Genomic DNA, 16,728 nt, shown 5'->3' with positions numbered 1-16,728 from the left:
TCATTTTGTCGTTTAACTGCTCTGCTACGATAAATTAGTATATCAGGATGAGTCTCCATGCATCAGAGCACTTTGCTTTAGAGTTATGATCTCTTTAGGGTCTTAGATGGAGTTTGCCGTGTCGAGTAAATCCTGAAAAGCTTTTTGAATTGGCCTGCATGAATGGTTGAGCTTCAGTAATAATTGAACAGGACATAGTGGTGAAAAGCAAAAGGACCGGATGCAGCGGCGTTGATGCAGTCACACACTTTCACATGAATAAAGAATATAACATGGCTTTGCTCTTCCTAATTGTGTCATCAGAGCTACCGTTGTCAGAGATGCGTAGATTTTGTTGATGTGGTTGAATAAAACCAATACCTTGGGTACAGATAATCAGTTTACATGTGCAGAGGTGAGCTGAGTTTGCTTTGTGAAGATACAGTGAAGAATATGTGCTGCAATCTGTACATGTTCTGTGGTGTTGGGCCAGAGGTGTAACACCAAACAAGTTAATCACAGACACACTTTCTTTGGGTTTAGCAGATCAACAAAATTTAAAACTTGAATAAGAATAAATCAAGTGTTAGTCTCAGGTTGACACGGCTTTCTTCCTATGGTTCTGTGCACAGTTCCATAAAAAAAGGTGGTTTCCATGTTGTTTCATCCCCTTACAGTTTCCTGTAGGAATATGAAATTCACTAATGCAAAAAGCAGCGATGTGACTGCAACTATAACCAAAGAAGAGTTAGTAGAAGTAGAAAGTTCATATATCTGCCAAACAAGGATTATTATTGACTGTTTAGACACATATTAATTCAATTTTACCAAATTGCAAAGCGCGACCATGTTAGCCAACACAGTAAAGATATAAAAATAGATAAAAATACTTTAAGTTGCCTAATGGGTGCATATGAGCATAATATATAAAAACTTGCTGCATGTATGAACAGAAATGCTAGCGGGAAAAGCTGCAACTACAGAGGAGTGATGCAAATACATAGGAGTGTTGCATAAACAAAAATAACTGCAATAAGAAAACATAGAATATTCACTCTAACAATGGAAGAGCTCTGTAAGATTTTCATATGTCCCTGCTTCAAAGCACCTGATTTAAACAACAGTCAGTCATTGTGCAGAAGTTCATTTGCTGTTGGAGCCATTTAATGAAAGTCAGGTGTGTTGGAGCAGGGATGCATCAAAAACCTGCAGAACACCGGCCCACAAGGACAGACTTTGGACGCCCCTGATGTAAGGGCAACAGGGAGTTTTCACCCAAGAGACAGACAACGGTGAGCAGAACAGGGGCACTGGTGGGAAGTTTAGAGCAATGTGAGCACAGGGAGAGAAACTGCATCAAGGTACCTTTTTTTTTTTTTACATTTGACCTTAATCTTGTACAATATTATAAAAGTTAATTGATGTAAGTGTAGTAGAAACTTTTGAGCTCTCCCATTGTGTGGGGGAATATGCAACGTTTTCTTTTTTTGGAATTGATTTTGCTTATGCAACTCGCTTCCATATTTGCAGCCCGTTTCTGTATTTGCAGCACATTTCTGTATTTGCAGCACATTCCTGTATTTGCAACGCCTGTATTTGCAGCACTTTTTTGTGTATAAAGCATCTTTGCACCAGTTGCCCATTCTTCCGTCAGCCGTTCTTAATTTATTTGCAACTATATAAAAAAAAATTTTAAAAAAGGAAAAAATCTGAAAAACAGATAAAACCCTCACAATGAAGCCACATGTGCACCACAGGTACATGTGAATCACACGTTTAGATTTGTGTTTTTGGAATATTTTCTTGTGATCCACATGGGTATTACAAGTAAACCACATGTTTAAGTGACATGGTTAACACAGTCCACCTCAGTAACGTTGTCCGTGTGAAACACATGTACATGTGGAGCACATGTAAACCTCATGTAAACCATATGTGTGTTCAATCAGATTTGACTCACTGGCGATTTGCATGTTATTCACATGTGGATTATATAAATCATTCCAAACCCACAAGTTTGCACATGAAGTTCACATGGTTATTGATGTGAACCATATGTAGTCCACATGGGTTTTTTCTGTAGGGAAGAAAAAGCCTGGAACAAAATAACATAACATTTAATAAAAGATAAATCGATAACAATTCATACATAAGGATAGATAATAAATTGATAATATGGAAATCAACTCATCGATATGAGAGAATAAAAGCAAATGCCACGTGACAGTGGAATAAAAAACATTTTTTTGCGGTCTTCTACTTTATATTGAAAATAAACAAAATAAAATTCTTTTACTCACTTGGTCAGTTTTTATTTTTCCATTTTTGTAAATTAATTTCATACCCTGTATTGATCCTTGCTCCTCTCTTGGACCCAGACAGGGTAACTGAAGTGAAGACCAACATCTACGTCACCAGCTTTGGACCAGTTTCAGACACAGACATGGTGAGTCCAGATCATTCACCCCTCATATCATGATCACCACCCTGCACTCAGGCTGAGAGGAAGGAAGGAGCTTTCATGGCTTATCATCTTTATTTATATAACTCTGCTTACATCGTCCACGTAGGCACAGATAGTGACTGACGTAGGACGTGTTTTCCTCACAATGTCCGTTCATCTGACCATTATCATCTCATACATTATTAAAAGTCTCCTCCTTATTCCAGTCTTTTGTTTACGCTGTTTGTCATTCTGAAACATGCAACCTCCTCTGCAACCCCGTCTTCCTGGAAGACCCATTTCCAACACGATTGATCTATTGATTTTTTTAGTTAAAAGCCTGAATGTGCAGTGCAACCTCTTTTAAAAGCAAAGTTCACCAGAGGTCATGTAAGGCTTCAGATGCAGAAATGTAAATCTGTAAGAGGAGAAAGCTGGTGTGGAATGGTGTGGCAGAATTCCCAGACCCAGACCACCACCCACCAACTGGCCCAGAGGGAGATCTGTGTGCTTAATTTCATCCAAATTATTCCTGATGTCTCTTTTTCTAATAGCTTTCAAATAAGCAGATGGGTAGACGGATGAACATCTGAGGAAAACGCTGCATCTTTAATTTGTCACTGGCAGAAATCTTCACTGTCAGTTTAAGATGGAGCCATTAGAGTGATTGAAAGAAGCCGAACCTCTGATATGTAAATAAATCATGTAATTATCTTCAGGTTCTTTAAAGTGATCTCACTTATTCTTATGTAAAATAAATATATGTACCAACAGAAGGCTAAAAATGGTCTTCTTTTAGGTTCTCCTGATGCTAAAACAGATTTTTTTAAATCTTATTTTACAATGCGTTATTTATCCCAGGTGTGAAATTCCTTCTCAGGATTGAAGCCATGCTAGTTACAGGAGCAACGAACCGCCAGGCCAGATTCTGCCAAGCCGTTGGAAGTCAAAGGCCTTGCTCAGGGGCCTACAGTGCCTCCACTTTAGTTGCCAGCCTGGAGACTTGAACCCAGGTCTCATGTTCATGTGGTGACCTGTCAAAGCATTTATGGGAGCCAAACCTGTAAATACCATACAATAATCGTAATTGTAGATAAAAGAAGAACGAACTGCATTTAGGCACAGAGAAAGAGAAGACTTACATATAAAGGCCTTAAAACGTTATGCTTGTCTTTCTTATAAACTTGATGAACACGAGAAGGACTATAGCTGCGTTTTAATTACATTTTTTCACAAAATCAAAGCAATATGTGTAAATTTTGACAAACATTTGTGATTTACAGGTTTTCCATTGAACAATGTTTAGCCCATAAGCTTCAGTTCCCAGAAAACCTTGTCTGAGTGATGAGATTGTGCGAGAATTGTGACGTATGTAAGGTAGCCACATAGCGTTATTTTGTGATTTTCTACTCGCTGTGGAGAATAAGTTACGGCTTTTCAAATCTTTTCTTCCTCATTTTCTTTTCTAAAACTCAAAAAATTTTGCTGTTGTTGGTTCCACACCGCACCATCTTTACTGGAAATGACCCCTCGCATCATGTCCAGGACATGTAAATCCAAAAAAGTGTTTCCATTTCACTTTTGTGATATACTTCTAAATCACCTCATGAGAGAGTAAAAAAATTTACCATTATTTGAAACTTTTTTCAAAATATGGGTGTTTCCAATAGCGTTTTTTTATTGCAGTATTTGGTTTCTGTGCAATTCGAGGTGTAATGGAAATGCAGCTAATGAGACAACATGAGCTCAACAAAATATAGTGTAGCAGTAGCATCACTTCAGTCCAAATGTTATGTTCTGTGTTCGCTGCACTTGTTCTTTAATGCCTCAATTTTCAGAATTGAGTGAAAATCTGCTACATATTCATTTAATTCAATGCTGTGATGCAGTAATGAGTTTTAAGATAATTTTTTACCAAACTGGGAGGTTCTGTACATCACAGAAAAAGAATCAGAAGAATCACAAAGACATTTAAAAACGTATGTGTTTGTACACGTACAAACACATATTTATGCCTGTACAAACTCATCAGCCAACCCATCAGGTCCATTCTGCTAGTACCAGTTTGGACCGCTTTTCCTTTGGAACTGGCTCCATTCTTGGTGATAAATTCAAAAAGCTGTTCAAAACATTCCTGGAATCTCCTGTTCCACCACATCATGATGAGAATCTCCTGTTCCACCAACTCATCACCATGAGAATCTCCCGTTCCACCTCATCACCATGAGAACTTCAAGGCTGGACGTGTTGTGTGTTTAGAGATGATGTTCTACATATCTTGGTTGGAACAAGTTCTTCCTGGACTTCCTGTTGTCTTTCTATCATCTCCAACCAGTCTGTCCATCCTACTGTGACCTTTGATATCAACATCTGGATATTTTCTCTTCTCTGGAAACACTGGAGATTGTTGTGTGAAAATCCCAGTAAATACTCCAACAACCTTAAATCTTCTTTCTTTCTCATTTGATGCTCCATTTCAACCTCGGGAAGTCGTCTTCACCTCATCAGCATGAATAGATGCTGCCATGTGATTGGCTGGTTAGAAACTAACTGTACCAAATGAAATGTTCAAGTTAAGTGTCTTTATTTGAAATATGCAAGGGAGATTAAGTTAAAACAGGAAAAATATAACTAGATTTTACATCTTAGTGAAAACAAGAAAAGGCAAAAATTTCATGAATATCCCAGATTACAGATCACATTAGCATCTTCAGTCCTGTAGATTTAATGTAGCATTGCTTTACTGGGTTAAATGTCACCACATGTGACCGTAAACATGGCTGAAGAGGACGTGGGAGCTGCAGGGCAGAGTTAGGCTTGGTTTCAGTGGCAGCTTCAGTGTCCAGACATCTAAATGTCACATGCTTCTCAACTATGACTAAAACAAACAAAAACAACTGTAACTATCATTCTCGTTTGTGAGTCACATAAGCACATACACGCATTTTCTGCCCTAAATCATCTCTTACGTGTGGTTTCCTGTGACGACAGAGGCCGAGGGGGTTGCCCGAGCCTCGCTGCTAGCTTAGGAAATCACCGACTCGTGCAGCTGGGAGGAACATGGAGAAGCACAGGTCTTAGTTTGATGCCATTTTCTAATACGGATCTCCAGTCTTATATCTGTGTTATTAGTTTTTTTTTCTAAAATGTGGGTTTTTAGAAGATTTCATGCTGAAAAAGCATGTTCTCTTATTGTATAGTTGGGTTCTCTTGGTACTCCTAATTCCTCACACTTTCCAAAGACATGTGTGTTCTGTAAATTGATCCCTCTAAATTCTCTCTAAAGGCCCATTTATGCTCCATTGGATCCTTCAACTCAATGTGTTGGTTTCTTTATATAGGCTATTATGAATTGGCTTTCATTATGTTTTTTTTTCTGTCTGTAAAGTGTCTTGAGATGGCATTGCGGTGATTTGACGCTATATAAATATAGTTGAATTTAACTGAATTATGCTCTCTTATTTGTGTAAATAGTATGTTGTCATATGTTGCTCCTCTCACGCATTCATCTGTCTTTTATCTTTTTTTCTACTAGCAGGCAGTGTTGAGTTTGGCGTTCACTTCCACGTTTTGACACCGGTTATTTGGTAGTTTATGTGTTGTCTTTGTCCTTTTTGTTTTCTTCTTCTCTGGTTGCATGTCAACTATACAACTCAACACTGCCCCTCTTATTTCTGGTGGTATTGCTTCATTTTCTACATCTAGTCACAGAAAGATGAAATTTTGCGTGCAATTGAAGCAAGAGTTGGATGAAACGGTCCATCTACATAGCCATCTTCTGCACTGAGCATAAATGGGCCTTAAAAGTGAATGTGAGTGGTTGTTTGCCTCTGTGTTGGTCCTGTTATGGACTAGTGACCTGTCTAGGGTGTACCCTGACTCTCGCCTGTTAATTACTGGGATAATGTCAGCTGAATTGGACCAAGCATTATAAAATATTCAATAAATGAAGGATGAATCAATAGTGCAAAATGAGGATTTTTGATAAGAACAAAAGTGTCATCAAATAATAAAGCTGTTATTTAAAAGGTTAAAATTCTTTGAATTTTAAACGTTTTTAAAAAGCTTCCTAAGGCTAGCAGTGGCCCTGACCATTAAAACAAACAAACAAAAAAAGTTAACACAACTTTAATATTTTGTCTCTTCTGTCTTCAGGAGTACACGATAGATGTTTTCTTTCGGCAAAGCTGGAAGGACGAGAGGTTAAAATTTCATGGACCAATGAACATTTTGCCCCTCAACAACCTGATGGCAAGTAAAATCTGGACTCCGGACACCTTCTTTCACAATGGGAAGAAATCCGTAGCTCATAACATGACCATGCCTAACAAACTGTTGAGGATCAAAGATGACGGGACCTTGCTGTACACAATGAGGTAATTAAAATCACACAATCGCACTGCAAGTTGTCAAAACTGCACAGTTCTATTTATTACACAGATAGCTAATTTATACCATTTCTTCCGTCTGCAAAATATGAAGCAACATATTTGCTTGACAATCCAGCAAGTCAAGACCTTGAACTGACACTTTTACACTTTGTTTTTCCAAAAATTAAACATGTTTTGGAGTGCTCACTAGTCAGCTTGAGATGGACATTCATATTTACTTGTTAAATTCAAAATTAGCATTTTTTTCTATGTGTAAAGCTTAGCTGCTAGCTTTAACAATATCTTAAAGTGCCACCTCAGCATTGATTAGAAACCTATAAACTCTGTATGTTGTCAGGATAATCTATTTTCTCATGAAAAACCTTTCATGGCTTGAACTGATTGAAAGGTGTAGAAGCTTCATGTATGGAAGCTAAAATCCTCACTGGGATTCAGGTTTGAGTCCCATCCTGTATTTCACTTTGTTTCATGTCATTACCAACGCCATCGTCACCCACCTCAAAGTCTCTATCTCCCTCTTTAATGTTCAATGACTGGGGATGTATGAATATTCCTAAATGACCCTGTGCACCACTCCATCCACCATTAAATTAAATGATAATGTAAACTTAGAGAGGAAGCTAGCAGGGCCTAGTGACAATTTACCGAGGCCAAGTCATGGCTGCCAACAGATATTCACTTAGTTTGGGGCTATTGGTCCCCACTACTGGTGGTATCCACTTTCTCAAACTCTAATGGAAAGTATCTGCTAGCCTCATCTAGCTTCTAGCTTTTTACTCTTTGTAGCATGTGCCAGCTTCAGATTGCATCAGCTCCTCAGAATGCAAACATAGCTAAACACAAGTTGTCATGATTATTCAATCTGCTGTGAAACTTATGGACTGTATGATCTAAATCTGTAAAATAAGATTATGACAAAAAAAAAAAAAAAAAAAGTATTTAATACAATAAGCTCTGATTGAAAGAAGCTGCTATCCTCACCTAGCTTCTAAGTTGTTTGTCTTAGTAGCTTCTGATTGCCTCAGCTCCTCAAAATGCAAAAATAAATAAACACAAGTTGTCATGATTATTCAATCTGCTGTGAAACTTATGGACTGTGTGATCTAAATCTGTAAAATAGGATTATGACCCAAAAAAGTATGTATACAACAAGCTCTGATTGAAAGAAGATGCTATCCTCACCTAGCTTCTAACTTGTCTTCGTAGCATATGCTAGCTTCTAATTGCATCAGCTCCTCAAAATGCAAAAATAAATAAACACAAGTTATAATGAACTTTCAGTCTGCTGTGTAACTTATAGACTGAATGATTTAAAATGGTAAAATAAGATTATGGCCCCAAAAAAAAGTATTTATACAACAAGCTCTGATGGAAAGAAGCTGCTAGCTTCACCTAGCTTCTAACTTGTTTGTCTTAGTAGCATATGCTAGCTTCTGATTGCATCAGCTCCTCAATATGCAAAAATAAATAAACACAAGTTGTCATGAACTTTCAGTCTGCTATGGAACTTATAGACTGCATGATTTAAAATGGTAAAATAAGATTTTGACCCAAAAAAAAAAAAAAGTATTTATACAACAAGCTCTGATGGAAAGAAGCTGTTAGCTTCACCTAGCTTCTAGCTTTTTACTCTTTGTAGCATGTGCCAGCTTTTGAATGCAAACATAGCTAAACACAAGCTGTCATGATGATTCAGGCTGCTGTGGAACTTATAGACTGTATGATCTAAATCTGTAAAATAAGATTATGACCCAAAAAAGTTTTTATACAACAAGCTCTGATGGAAAGAAGCTGCTAGCTTCACTTAGCTTCTAGCTTTTTACCCTTTGTAGCATGTACTCGCTTCTGATTGCATCAGCTCCTCAGAATGCAAAAATAAATAAACACAAGTTGTCAGGAACTTATAAACTGTATGATTTAAAAATGTAAAACAAGTTTATGACTGAAATTGTATCTATGCAACAATATTTTTCAGCAATGTAACCAAGTACTTAACATAGCAGCAGAAAAAATTAATAATAAATGCATTAGAATCAATATCTAACATTCTCCTCCGTTTGTACTTAGTAGTGGGTCACCTTCACAAGGGCTATCTCTCTGCCATGCAGTGTTCTAAAACCAGACTGAAAACTGTTGAAAATACTTTTTCAATTCATAAATTATGCAAGTTGTGCAAATATTACTTCCTCCGAAGCTTCGACTGAAAGCTTAAAGAGCCTGTCGTTCATTAGAGATGCGGTGTTCAAAGTGGGTTTCTTTAGCAGTGGGTGCACAACAACATGCTTAAAACGGTCTAGAAAATAGCCAGAGGCCAGAGACAAATTAAAAAATCTTTAAGATAATAGGTTGACTGTGGGGAGCAGCAGAGTCTGAACCGTGTCCAGAGCGCAGGATGAAGGAGTGTAGGTGGATCATTGCAGAAATCTACAGTCATAAACAGAAGATTTTGTTTGCATTGTGTCTAATAGACATTAAAATTTAGGCTAAAAACTTTTTTTTTTTTTTTAAATTTAAGGAAGCATGCAAGAGAAGTAACCCTAAAATTAATAGATATTTATTATACTTCTTTATTCATGCAACAGTGCAGTACCACTTCTCAGACACCCCATCGCTATGATTTCGGCTGGTTTTACTACAGTTCAGGTCCGCTTTGCTCTGCTGGTTCGAGTAAAGACAAAGTCTTTCTGTTTCAAGGCATTACAGATGGGAAGCATCTTAAAAAGTGCATGAAGCTTTTTCTGTTTGTTTCCATTTGTTTTTAAAATGGTGCTGGATGTGTGATGTTTACTTTTCATGCATTTGCAGAGTCTCTTTAATGTTTTGTGAATTGGATGCAGGTTAACTGTGCATGCAGAGTGCCCAATGCATCTGGAGGATTTCCCCATGGACTTTCACTCCTGTCCACTAAAATTTGGCAGCTGTGAGTAACTCTGATGGTGATACTGCCGAAGAGAACTTAAACTAAAATGCTTTTCCTTTGCTTTTTTTATTTGTTTGTTTACTTTTCACTGGTTCTTTGGCAAGAGAGCATCCTGAGGACCAACGGAAGCTAAAATGCATGGCTGAGTTTTTTGGCTTTGGCCCTACAAACATAAAGCTCTATATTTAAAACGATAAACTCATCCAAATATTCTTCTTAAGGAAATTACATTTGCATTAAATATTATGGCAGCTGCTTCTTCATATTTGGATGAATGATCTTTTTTTACATTTTGTTTTGAGCTCTTATTAATTACTTTAGAAGCGAGTGATTAATTTGTCATTATCAGAGCATTCAAGCTCAGTGGGTCGTGTCTGAAATGCCTTGACATCTCAATAAATTAAATGTCCTATTTGCTGTCAGTGCATACATGTGGCTTTCCACAGAATTTTACATTTAATTCTCGGCTCATTTGCTACATTTTTGCAACAATAACAGTCAATTTAACATCATAAGTAATAGTTTATTTAAATTATTCAAGAGAAACATAAAAAATAAATTTTTTGTTTTCCTCTGCTTAACTTGCACATACAGTAAATTTACCATTTGAGACTAAGAAGGGTACATTTAGCCGGCCACTGATTACTTATTTTTTGTTATTATTTATGTTTACTCTGCAGCACTTTTTAAAATTGTATCATGAACATTTTCATTTGGTGACTGAAATCATTTTAAAAAAATTGATAGATGCATCTGCCCCAGATTTATCCGCCTTTCCCTTCCTGTTTAGACGCCTACACAATCTCAGAAGTGACTTACGCTTGGACTCGAAATGCCTCCGACTCGGTTGTGGTTGAAGGAGAGAGCTCTCGCCTGAACCAGTATGACCTGCTCGGGCAAACTGTTGGGCAAGAAACCATCAAATCCAGTACAGGTGAGCTCTGGGAAGATATCTTTGTGTAAGCTTACAGTGAATTAAATACACCTCTTAATTCCTTCACATATACCGCTTACCTTCATCCTACAGCTAGAAATGCGTCTCAGATCCAAGATATTAGCATTCTCAGGCAGAGTCACATAAAGAAGGCACTCAGTCTATCCTGATGAGCGGCTTCCAGCTGCTGTGTGGCAGAAGCTGAATGTTTTTCACACAACCAAACGCAGCTCTGTTCTGAAAGTAATAACATCTATAGTTCAGCTTCCACCAGATTGATTTTGTGTTGTCGACAACAGCATATCGGCATCCCAGCTCTGCTGCAGTGTGAAAATCAAACTGTGATTTTTGGCTTGTTTGGGTGGAAGCTGAGCTGGTCCACCTCCTACATGTTGCGGGAGGTGGCATTGAGCTTGCTGTGAAATGAAGTTTAATCTTTTTCACGCTCGTTTCATTTGGCTTGAAAATGCAAAGAAATTTCTGCTCCGGCTTTTATTTGAAGGGAAAGTTAGAACAAAACCAGCATCTTATATCACTTTTTAGAAGTGATATGTTTTCTTCAACATGTCGTGCAAACTAGCCCACAGTTCCCATAAAATCCAGTGAGTGCAAGTGTTTGCTATTGCAGTGCAAGTATATGTGCACGCTGGCTTATTCCGTTTGGGCTGCAGATAAAGGTTTGTGAACAGTTTCCACAGTGGTCTCAAGTTGCTTCTGACCTTGTACCGAGCTCACGTGGACTCCCCTTGCTCACCAAACTAAAACCAAATCGGATCTGCAACATTTGCCCACCTACATCCTTTATGGGACTCTTACAGCCCACTTGGGCTTCATATGTGGGTCCCATCTAACAAACACCCAAATGGGACCATTGGGTTTCTAACTGAAACCACTAAAGTCCATGTCCTCTCAGTACCCACATGGCCCAAATGTTACCCTTATGGTCCCCACATGGACATGCTGGCTGGGATCTGCCCCAACAACAACCAGAGGGGTTTATATCTATGGGTGAAGTAGGCGTGTAAAGGCTCATTTATGTTCCCTTTACATCCATAAATATATACGTCAGTTTTAAACGTCACTATCCTCATATGTGTGTGTTCAGTACATTGTCATGGTTGTTAGCCTGTACATCCACCAGAGGGCAGTGGAGAGTTCCCCGCCGAGTTCCAACGTCAGTTTCAGACAGCAGTAAACGATAAGAAGGAGAGATGAAGAAAGGCAGTTCAGTATACGGCGAGGATCGTATACTGGCCCGAACCCGCTGGTGCTACGTGTCAACATGTCCGGCACTTTGGTCCGAGTAAGGAAGCTCATAAGATGCGCTGAAGTGATCAATTGCTTCATTTAAACTGGATGAAACCTTTGTCAACCTGCAATCCAGCAGGTTTTTTTTTAAAATGTATTTCTGCTTCAACACACCTGAACCAAATTAAATGGATCCAACAGCAAATCACATTTTGTACATGATTTTCATAATTCAGAACCAAAAACTATAAGAAAGGTTGATTTTTCCAGAGATGAAGCACAATTTTATGTCCTCGGTTTATGCTCCGGGGCTAGGCTCCAGGGCCGGATTAAAAGTGCACAGGCCCCTGGGCCCAGAGTGTTCCAGGGGCCCCTTTCCCCACCGCAACATTGTGAAAATTGTGAATGAAATACTGTGAAACAACATTTCTAACATCTCTCAGCCAATGGTACCAATAGCAATACACTAGACACTGTGGTGTAACTATCTGGCCTTTATGTACATTTTGTTTCATTTCCAAACTGCTGGGGTTTGCCCTACGCGGGCCCCAAGTGGGTGTGGGCCCCATGGGCCTGTGCCCTTAATGCCCATTGGATAATCTAGCCTTGCTCGGCTCCAGACTGCTCCGGCCCAGTTTTAGCTTCTGGAAATGCAGGAAGCCATCGATGGGAACAGAAATGTTTTGATATTTATGCTATTTTATGAAGAGCTGACTAGCAACGAAAGCCTTGAATATGTGGACTTGAAGCATTCTTGGCTTTTTTAGAACCTGAACAGAAATAGAAATGTGAGCACATCCAAGATAATTAGCTGTCAAGTTAATTTATTGGAAAAAGCGAGCACACTCTGCTCAAAGTAAAGGCAGGAAACAAAGAACACAAATACATAGAAAAACAGGCTATACTATAAAAGAAAAAGATAATTAGGTCTAAAAATAGAAACCACACGCTTCATGCCAGGCCATCAACAACTCGTACGAGCGAACGCACGTCTTTATGTGTGTGAGGATGAAAGTGACTCCTCGCAGTCCAGGAAGTTGAAGTCGCAGAGAAATCATTTGAAAGATTTGATCAAAAGCTGGTTAGAAGTTATGATAAGTCTTGAGAGTGGATTTAAAGACTGAGAGACGTTATCAAGCTTCTATGAGGAAGATGAGAGGAAGATGGCGACTGCTTTCCTTTACAAGCTGAGATCATTATATGGTTGTAAAGGGTTGGGCGATATGACCATATATGTCGTTTGTAGGATAGAAAATGTGTCGTTTCATAGGAGACTCTATCCTTTACGCCACCATAAGTTGTTTTACTGCAGTATTTTACGTCAAGATGCGTTTTACGGCACGCTGCAATACATAAACAAACATGGAGGAAGACGGTAGCAGACGTGTTTCAGAGGATAATTCACTAAAAGATGAGCAGCCAACCCAAATGGTCATCAGCTTGTTCCTAAAAATGGGAAATTTCTGTTGCATGGATGCAGTTTGGATATAAAAAGAGCGACATGGAACCGATAACAGACTAGCTCACACGCCCAACAACAGACTCCGACACAACTAACTCATTTTATCACCTGCGCAGGAATCAGGATAAAGAATACAGAATAAAGAATAGAGTCAACGAGTAAGCAGCGTAAAGTGGAGGAGAAAGCTCATAATAAACTCCAGACCAAACACTGCAGCAGGTATTTACCTGTGGAACGTCATACGGCCATAGTTCCCCCAGATGGAAGGAGATCACTGCTGCCGTTGCCTAGCAACACCTGATACATAACTGATGACTGACACTACATGGTTATGTATATCGTTATGGGGATATAAAATAAGCTGCATCTGGATATGAGATTCTTGTCGTATCGTCCAGCCATATGGTTGTAATGAGGAAGACTTGTTATGAAGGGAACACTGAAAAAGCAGCGCTCTGGGTTGTGCACACAGAGTGGAAAAAGGTGGCTTTTGTGTGTGTTTGTGTGTTTTTTGTGCTTTGGTTTTAGTTGTGAAAGATGTTTGTTTTTAGCTTGTTTGTCTCTTTTAGGTGCTCCTGATGATTGTCAGCTTTGTTTTCCTGTAATGTTGTGTAGCAGTTTGTTGTCTGGCGGCTCGGCTTGAATTGAAGGCCGTTGCTTTCTTTCTCTTCTTTCTGTTTCAGTCTCCAGCCTCTCTCTTTCCCCTCCAGTCGGATCCGGCAATATTATGTAAATTCAGTCATAATAAATATTAAAAATGATAAAATAAAACAAAACATTAAAGCTCTGCTTGGCAAAGTAGATTTGCTCGGCACAACACAGCAGCCAGACCATCGTTCTGCTGCTACTTTGCTGGACAGGACAAGTTTCCTTAAGAAGAGTCGCTGTTTCTGACTCTCAACATGCTGGTTCTCTGTGGACAAAACTTCCAATCAACAAACACGTGAAGCAGAAACATCTGAAGTCCAGCAGTACAATTATATAAAATAAATAGAGAAATAAAAAAGGAATCCAGAAACTCAAGGGGATCATCTGACCAGTAAAGCTCCCCTTGGTAAAGTACGAGAAACAAAAAAGAAAAGAAACATCTGAAGTTGTTCCCCATGTGGACAGGGATGGAGTCAGATTAGAGTCTGTACATGCAACGTTTGTTCCTGAACCATGCAGCTGTGTTGCTGCCAGATCATGGTCCAAGCACAGCTGCACTCAGGTTGTTTCTGCAGTTCGTCCCTCACTTCATGCCTCTTCTCCCTGCTGGTCCAGGCCTGAAGATCTACAGTCCGGCATCCTTTCTCCAACACCTTTCAGTCAAATGCCTGCATTCCCTCATCTGGTCACCAGCTGTTCATTTGATTCAGGCGTGTTGGAGCAGGGATGCATCTAAAAGTTGCAGGATGGGAGATCTCTAGACTTTAGATAGAAACTAAATCTGCTTTATAAACCTAAAGTGCATTTCTTCTCTTAGATTTCAAGAGAAAAGCATCATGTACACTTTGTGTTTGCCTTATTTTCCTGATTTCATGTTTGATTCTTTCTGATTATCATCATATTTAATGCAAAAATACAAATCTTATAAATCAGCTCTCAGTGAGGCGCTATGCTCTGCAGGGCGGTGTAGCAGACTGAAATAACTCCGTGCTAAATAACATGCAGGGACGATTGCAAATAATCCTCCAGTGGTTATTAACTTAGAAATAAATGCCCCCCCAGGGTGCGTGAAGCAGAGGAGAGCCGAAGCAGGTGGAGGCTGGTTGCAGACCGACAGCAGCAAGCATACGTAATAAATACACCACATCAGAGCAGTGAGACGTGATGGCTGTGGAGGATGTTGCTTTACTGTTACAGCGCGGGGGGGGGGGGGGTGCGGCGGTTCAGGCAGCCAATAGAAATGTTTATCGCTGGAGAAAAAGACGTCACAACACTTAAGATTTACTGCAACAGGACTCATTACCAAAGGAGCTTAAAATTCACCTGCCAGATCAGCTAAATTCAACTCACACACACGCAGCTTATTACAGAATGGGTTGCCACAGTAACGGCGCGTGTCGCCATGGCAGTAACAGCATAAACTCATCATAAAGTTCATATGGCTTCATGTAAATGTGAAATGATGAAGAGATCAGCTGGAAGAAACATGAGAGATGAAAAATCTTCTGAAGCAATCTGAACCTGGGTTCGAGGCCCTAAAAGGGCCACGATAGAAATCTGAGGGGCCCCAAGATGATAAAACTGCACTTAAACTGTTTCAAGATGTTTTTTTTTCCCTTTATTCCTGTTGGGTGTTTAATAATGCATCTAAAATAACGGTAACTAATAACTATAATGATCCTGCTTATAAACACAGCTATCATACTGTGGTCCCTGTCATTTCCCGTTGCACAGCTGAGACATCTCGATGTGTAGCGTCGCTGTTCTGATTTACAGTCATTGTCTGGCTCACCTGGGGTTAAAAATTAGTAAACAGCAAACAAAAGTTAACATTGAAAGAGGTTTCCAGGGCAAACACGCTGAGAGGTTCCAAGCTGACCCCCAAACGCAGCTTCTGCTGCTGGTTTTGCAACAACTCAGGTGATCGTAAGGCATGAAAAACCATTCACAGGCAGCAAATACACAACAGAATAATTCATAAGAATGTCACAAAGCTCAGGAATTTAAAAGAAACGTTTGTGTCCCTGCAGAGACTGTGAAGGACACGACCATTAGAATGACAACAAACATGATGACTCAGGAAACAGATGCAGCTCCTGCAGACTCAGTCATCCTCGCTGAGTCGAGCGGTGTCGCGACACCGAGCAAGCAGGCTGTTGTGCAGATATCTGAGCTCTGATGGTGTGCAGCTTTAGCATTTTCTGCTGGTAAAAAAAATGGCTCTTTTACTGGTAAACGTCGCAGACCAGAGTTAAAGCCTAAATCTGAGGATATGCTTCTCCATGAAGGATCCACAGAACGCACCCTTCTGCGTCCGGGTGAAAGAAAGGCGCATCTTCAGGCTTCCTGCGGAGGAGCCTTCGTTGTGTCTCCCTGACGTAATCAGTCTTTAAAGCATACAGCTTCTGAAGTGGGAACCAGTTATCTGCTTTCATTTTAATTGGTAACTTTTTCATCAGTTTTTCATAGAAGTCATTTGGTTGTCTCCACTGTGTGGGCTGGGACTCGTCACCATGGGAACCAGTCAGCCCAGTCTGGTAGAAGTGTGCAAGATGCCGTTCGGTCCTGGAAGGAAAAACTTTGATGCATTTACAAGCATTTAATGTGAACACGTGATGTGACTGACTGCACAACCTAACGCTGCGTTACAAGTTTGTTTTTGGTTTGTCTGTGGCTCTGTAGCAACGACGTGCACGTCCATAC

General features: G+C 39.6%; 1 protein-coding gene across 1 annotated transcript in view; it reads left to right on the top strand.

The window, feature by feature from the left end:
• Positions 1 to 16,728, top strand: part of gabra2b (gamma-aminobutyric acid type A receptor subunit alpha2b) — a gene marked incomplete at both ends in the record, with an annotated part of 51,551 nt that overhangs the window by 21,186 nt on the left and 13,637 nt on the right. The window contains 4 exons of the mRNA XM_079249814.1: positions 2,358 to 2,425; positions 6,578 to 6,798; positions 9,651 to 9,733; positions 10,524 to 10,667. Of these exons, the coding sequence (XP_079105940.1) occupies positions 2,358 to 2,425; positions 6,578 to 6,798; positions 9,651 to 9,733; positions 10,524 to 10,667 (516 nt within the window). The remainder of the gene's footprint in view (positions 1 to 2,357; positions 2,426 to 6,577; positions 6,799 to 9,650; positions 9,734 to 10,523; positions 10,668 to 16,728) is intronic.

This window comes from Telmatherina bonti (genome assembly GCF_933228915.1).
Source record: "Telmatherina bonti genome assembly, chromosome: 12".
NCBI lineage: Eukaryota > Metazoa > Chordata > Actinopteri > Atheriniformes > Telmatherinidae > Telmatherina > Telmatherina bonti.
Note: the sequence above shows the minus strand (reverse complement) of the source record. Positions and strands in the feature narration are given on the sequence as shown.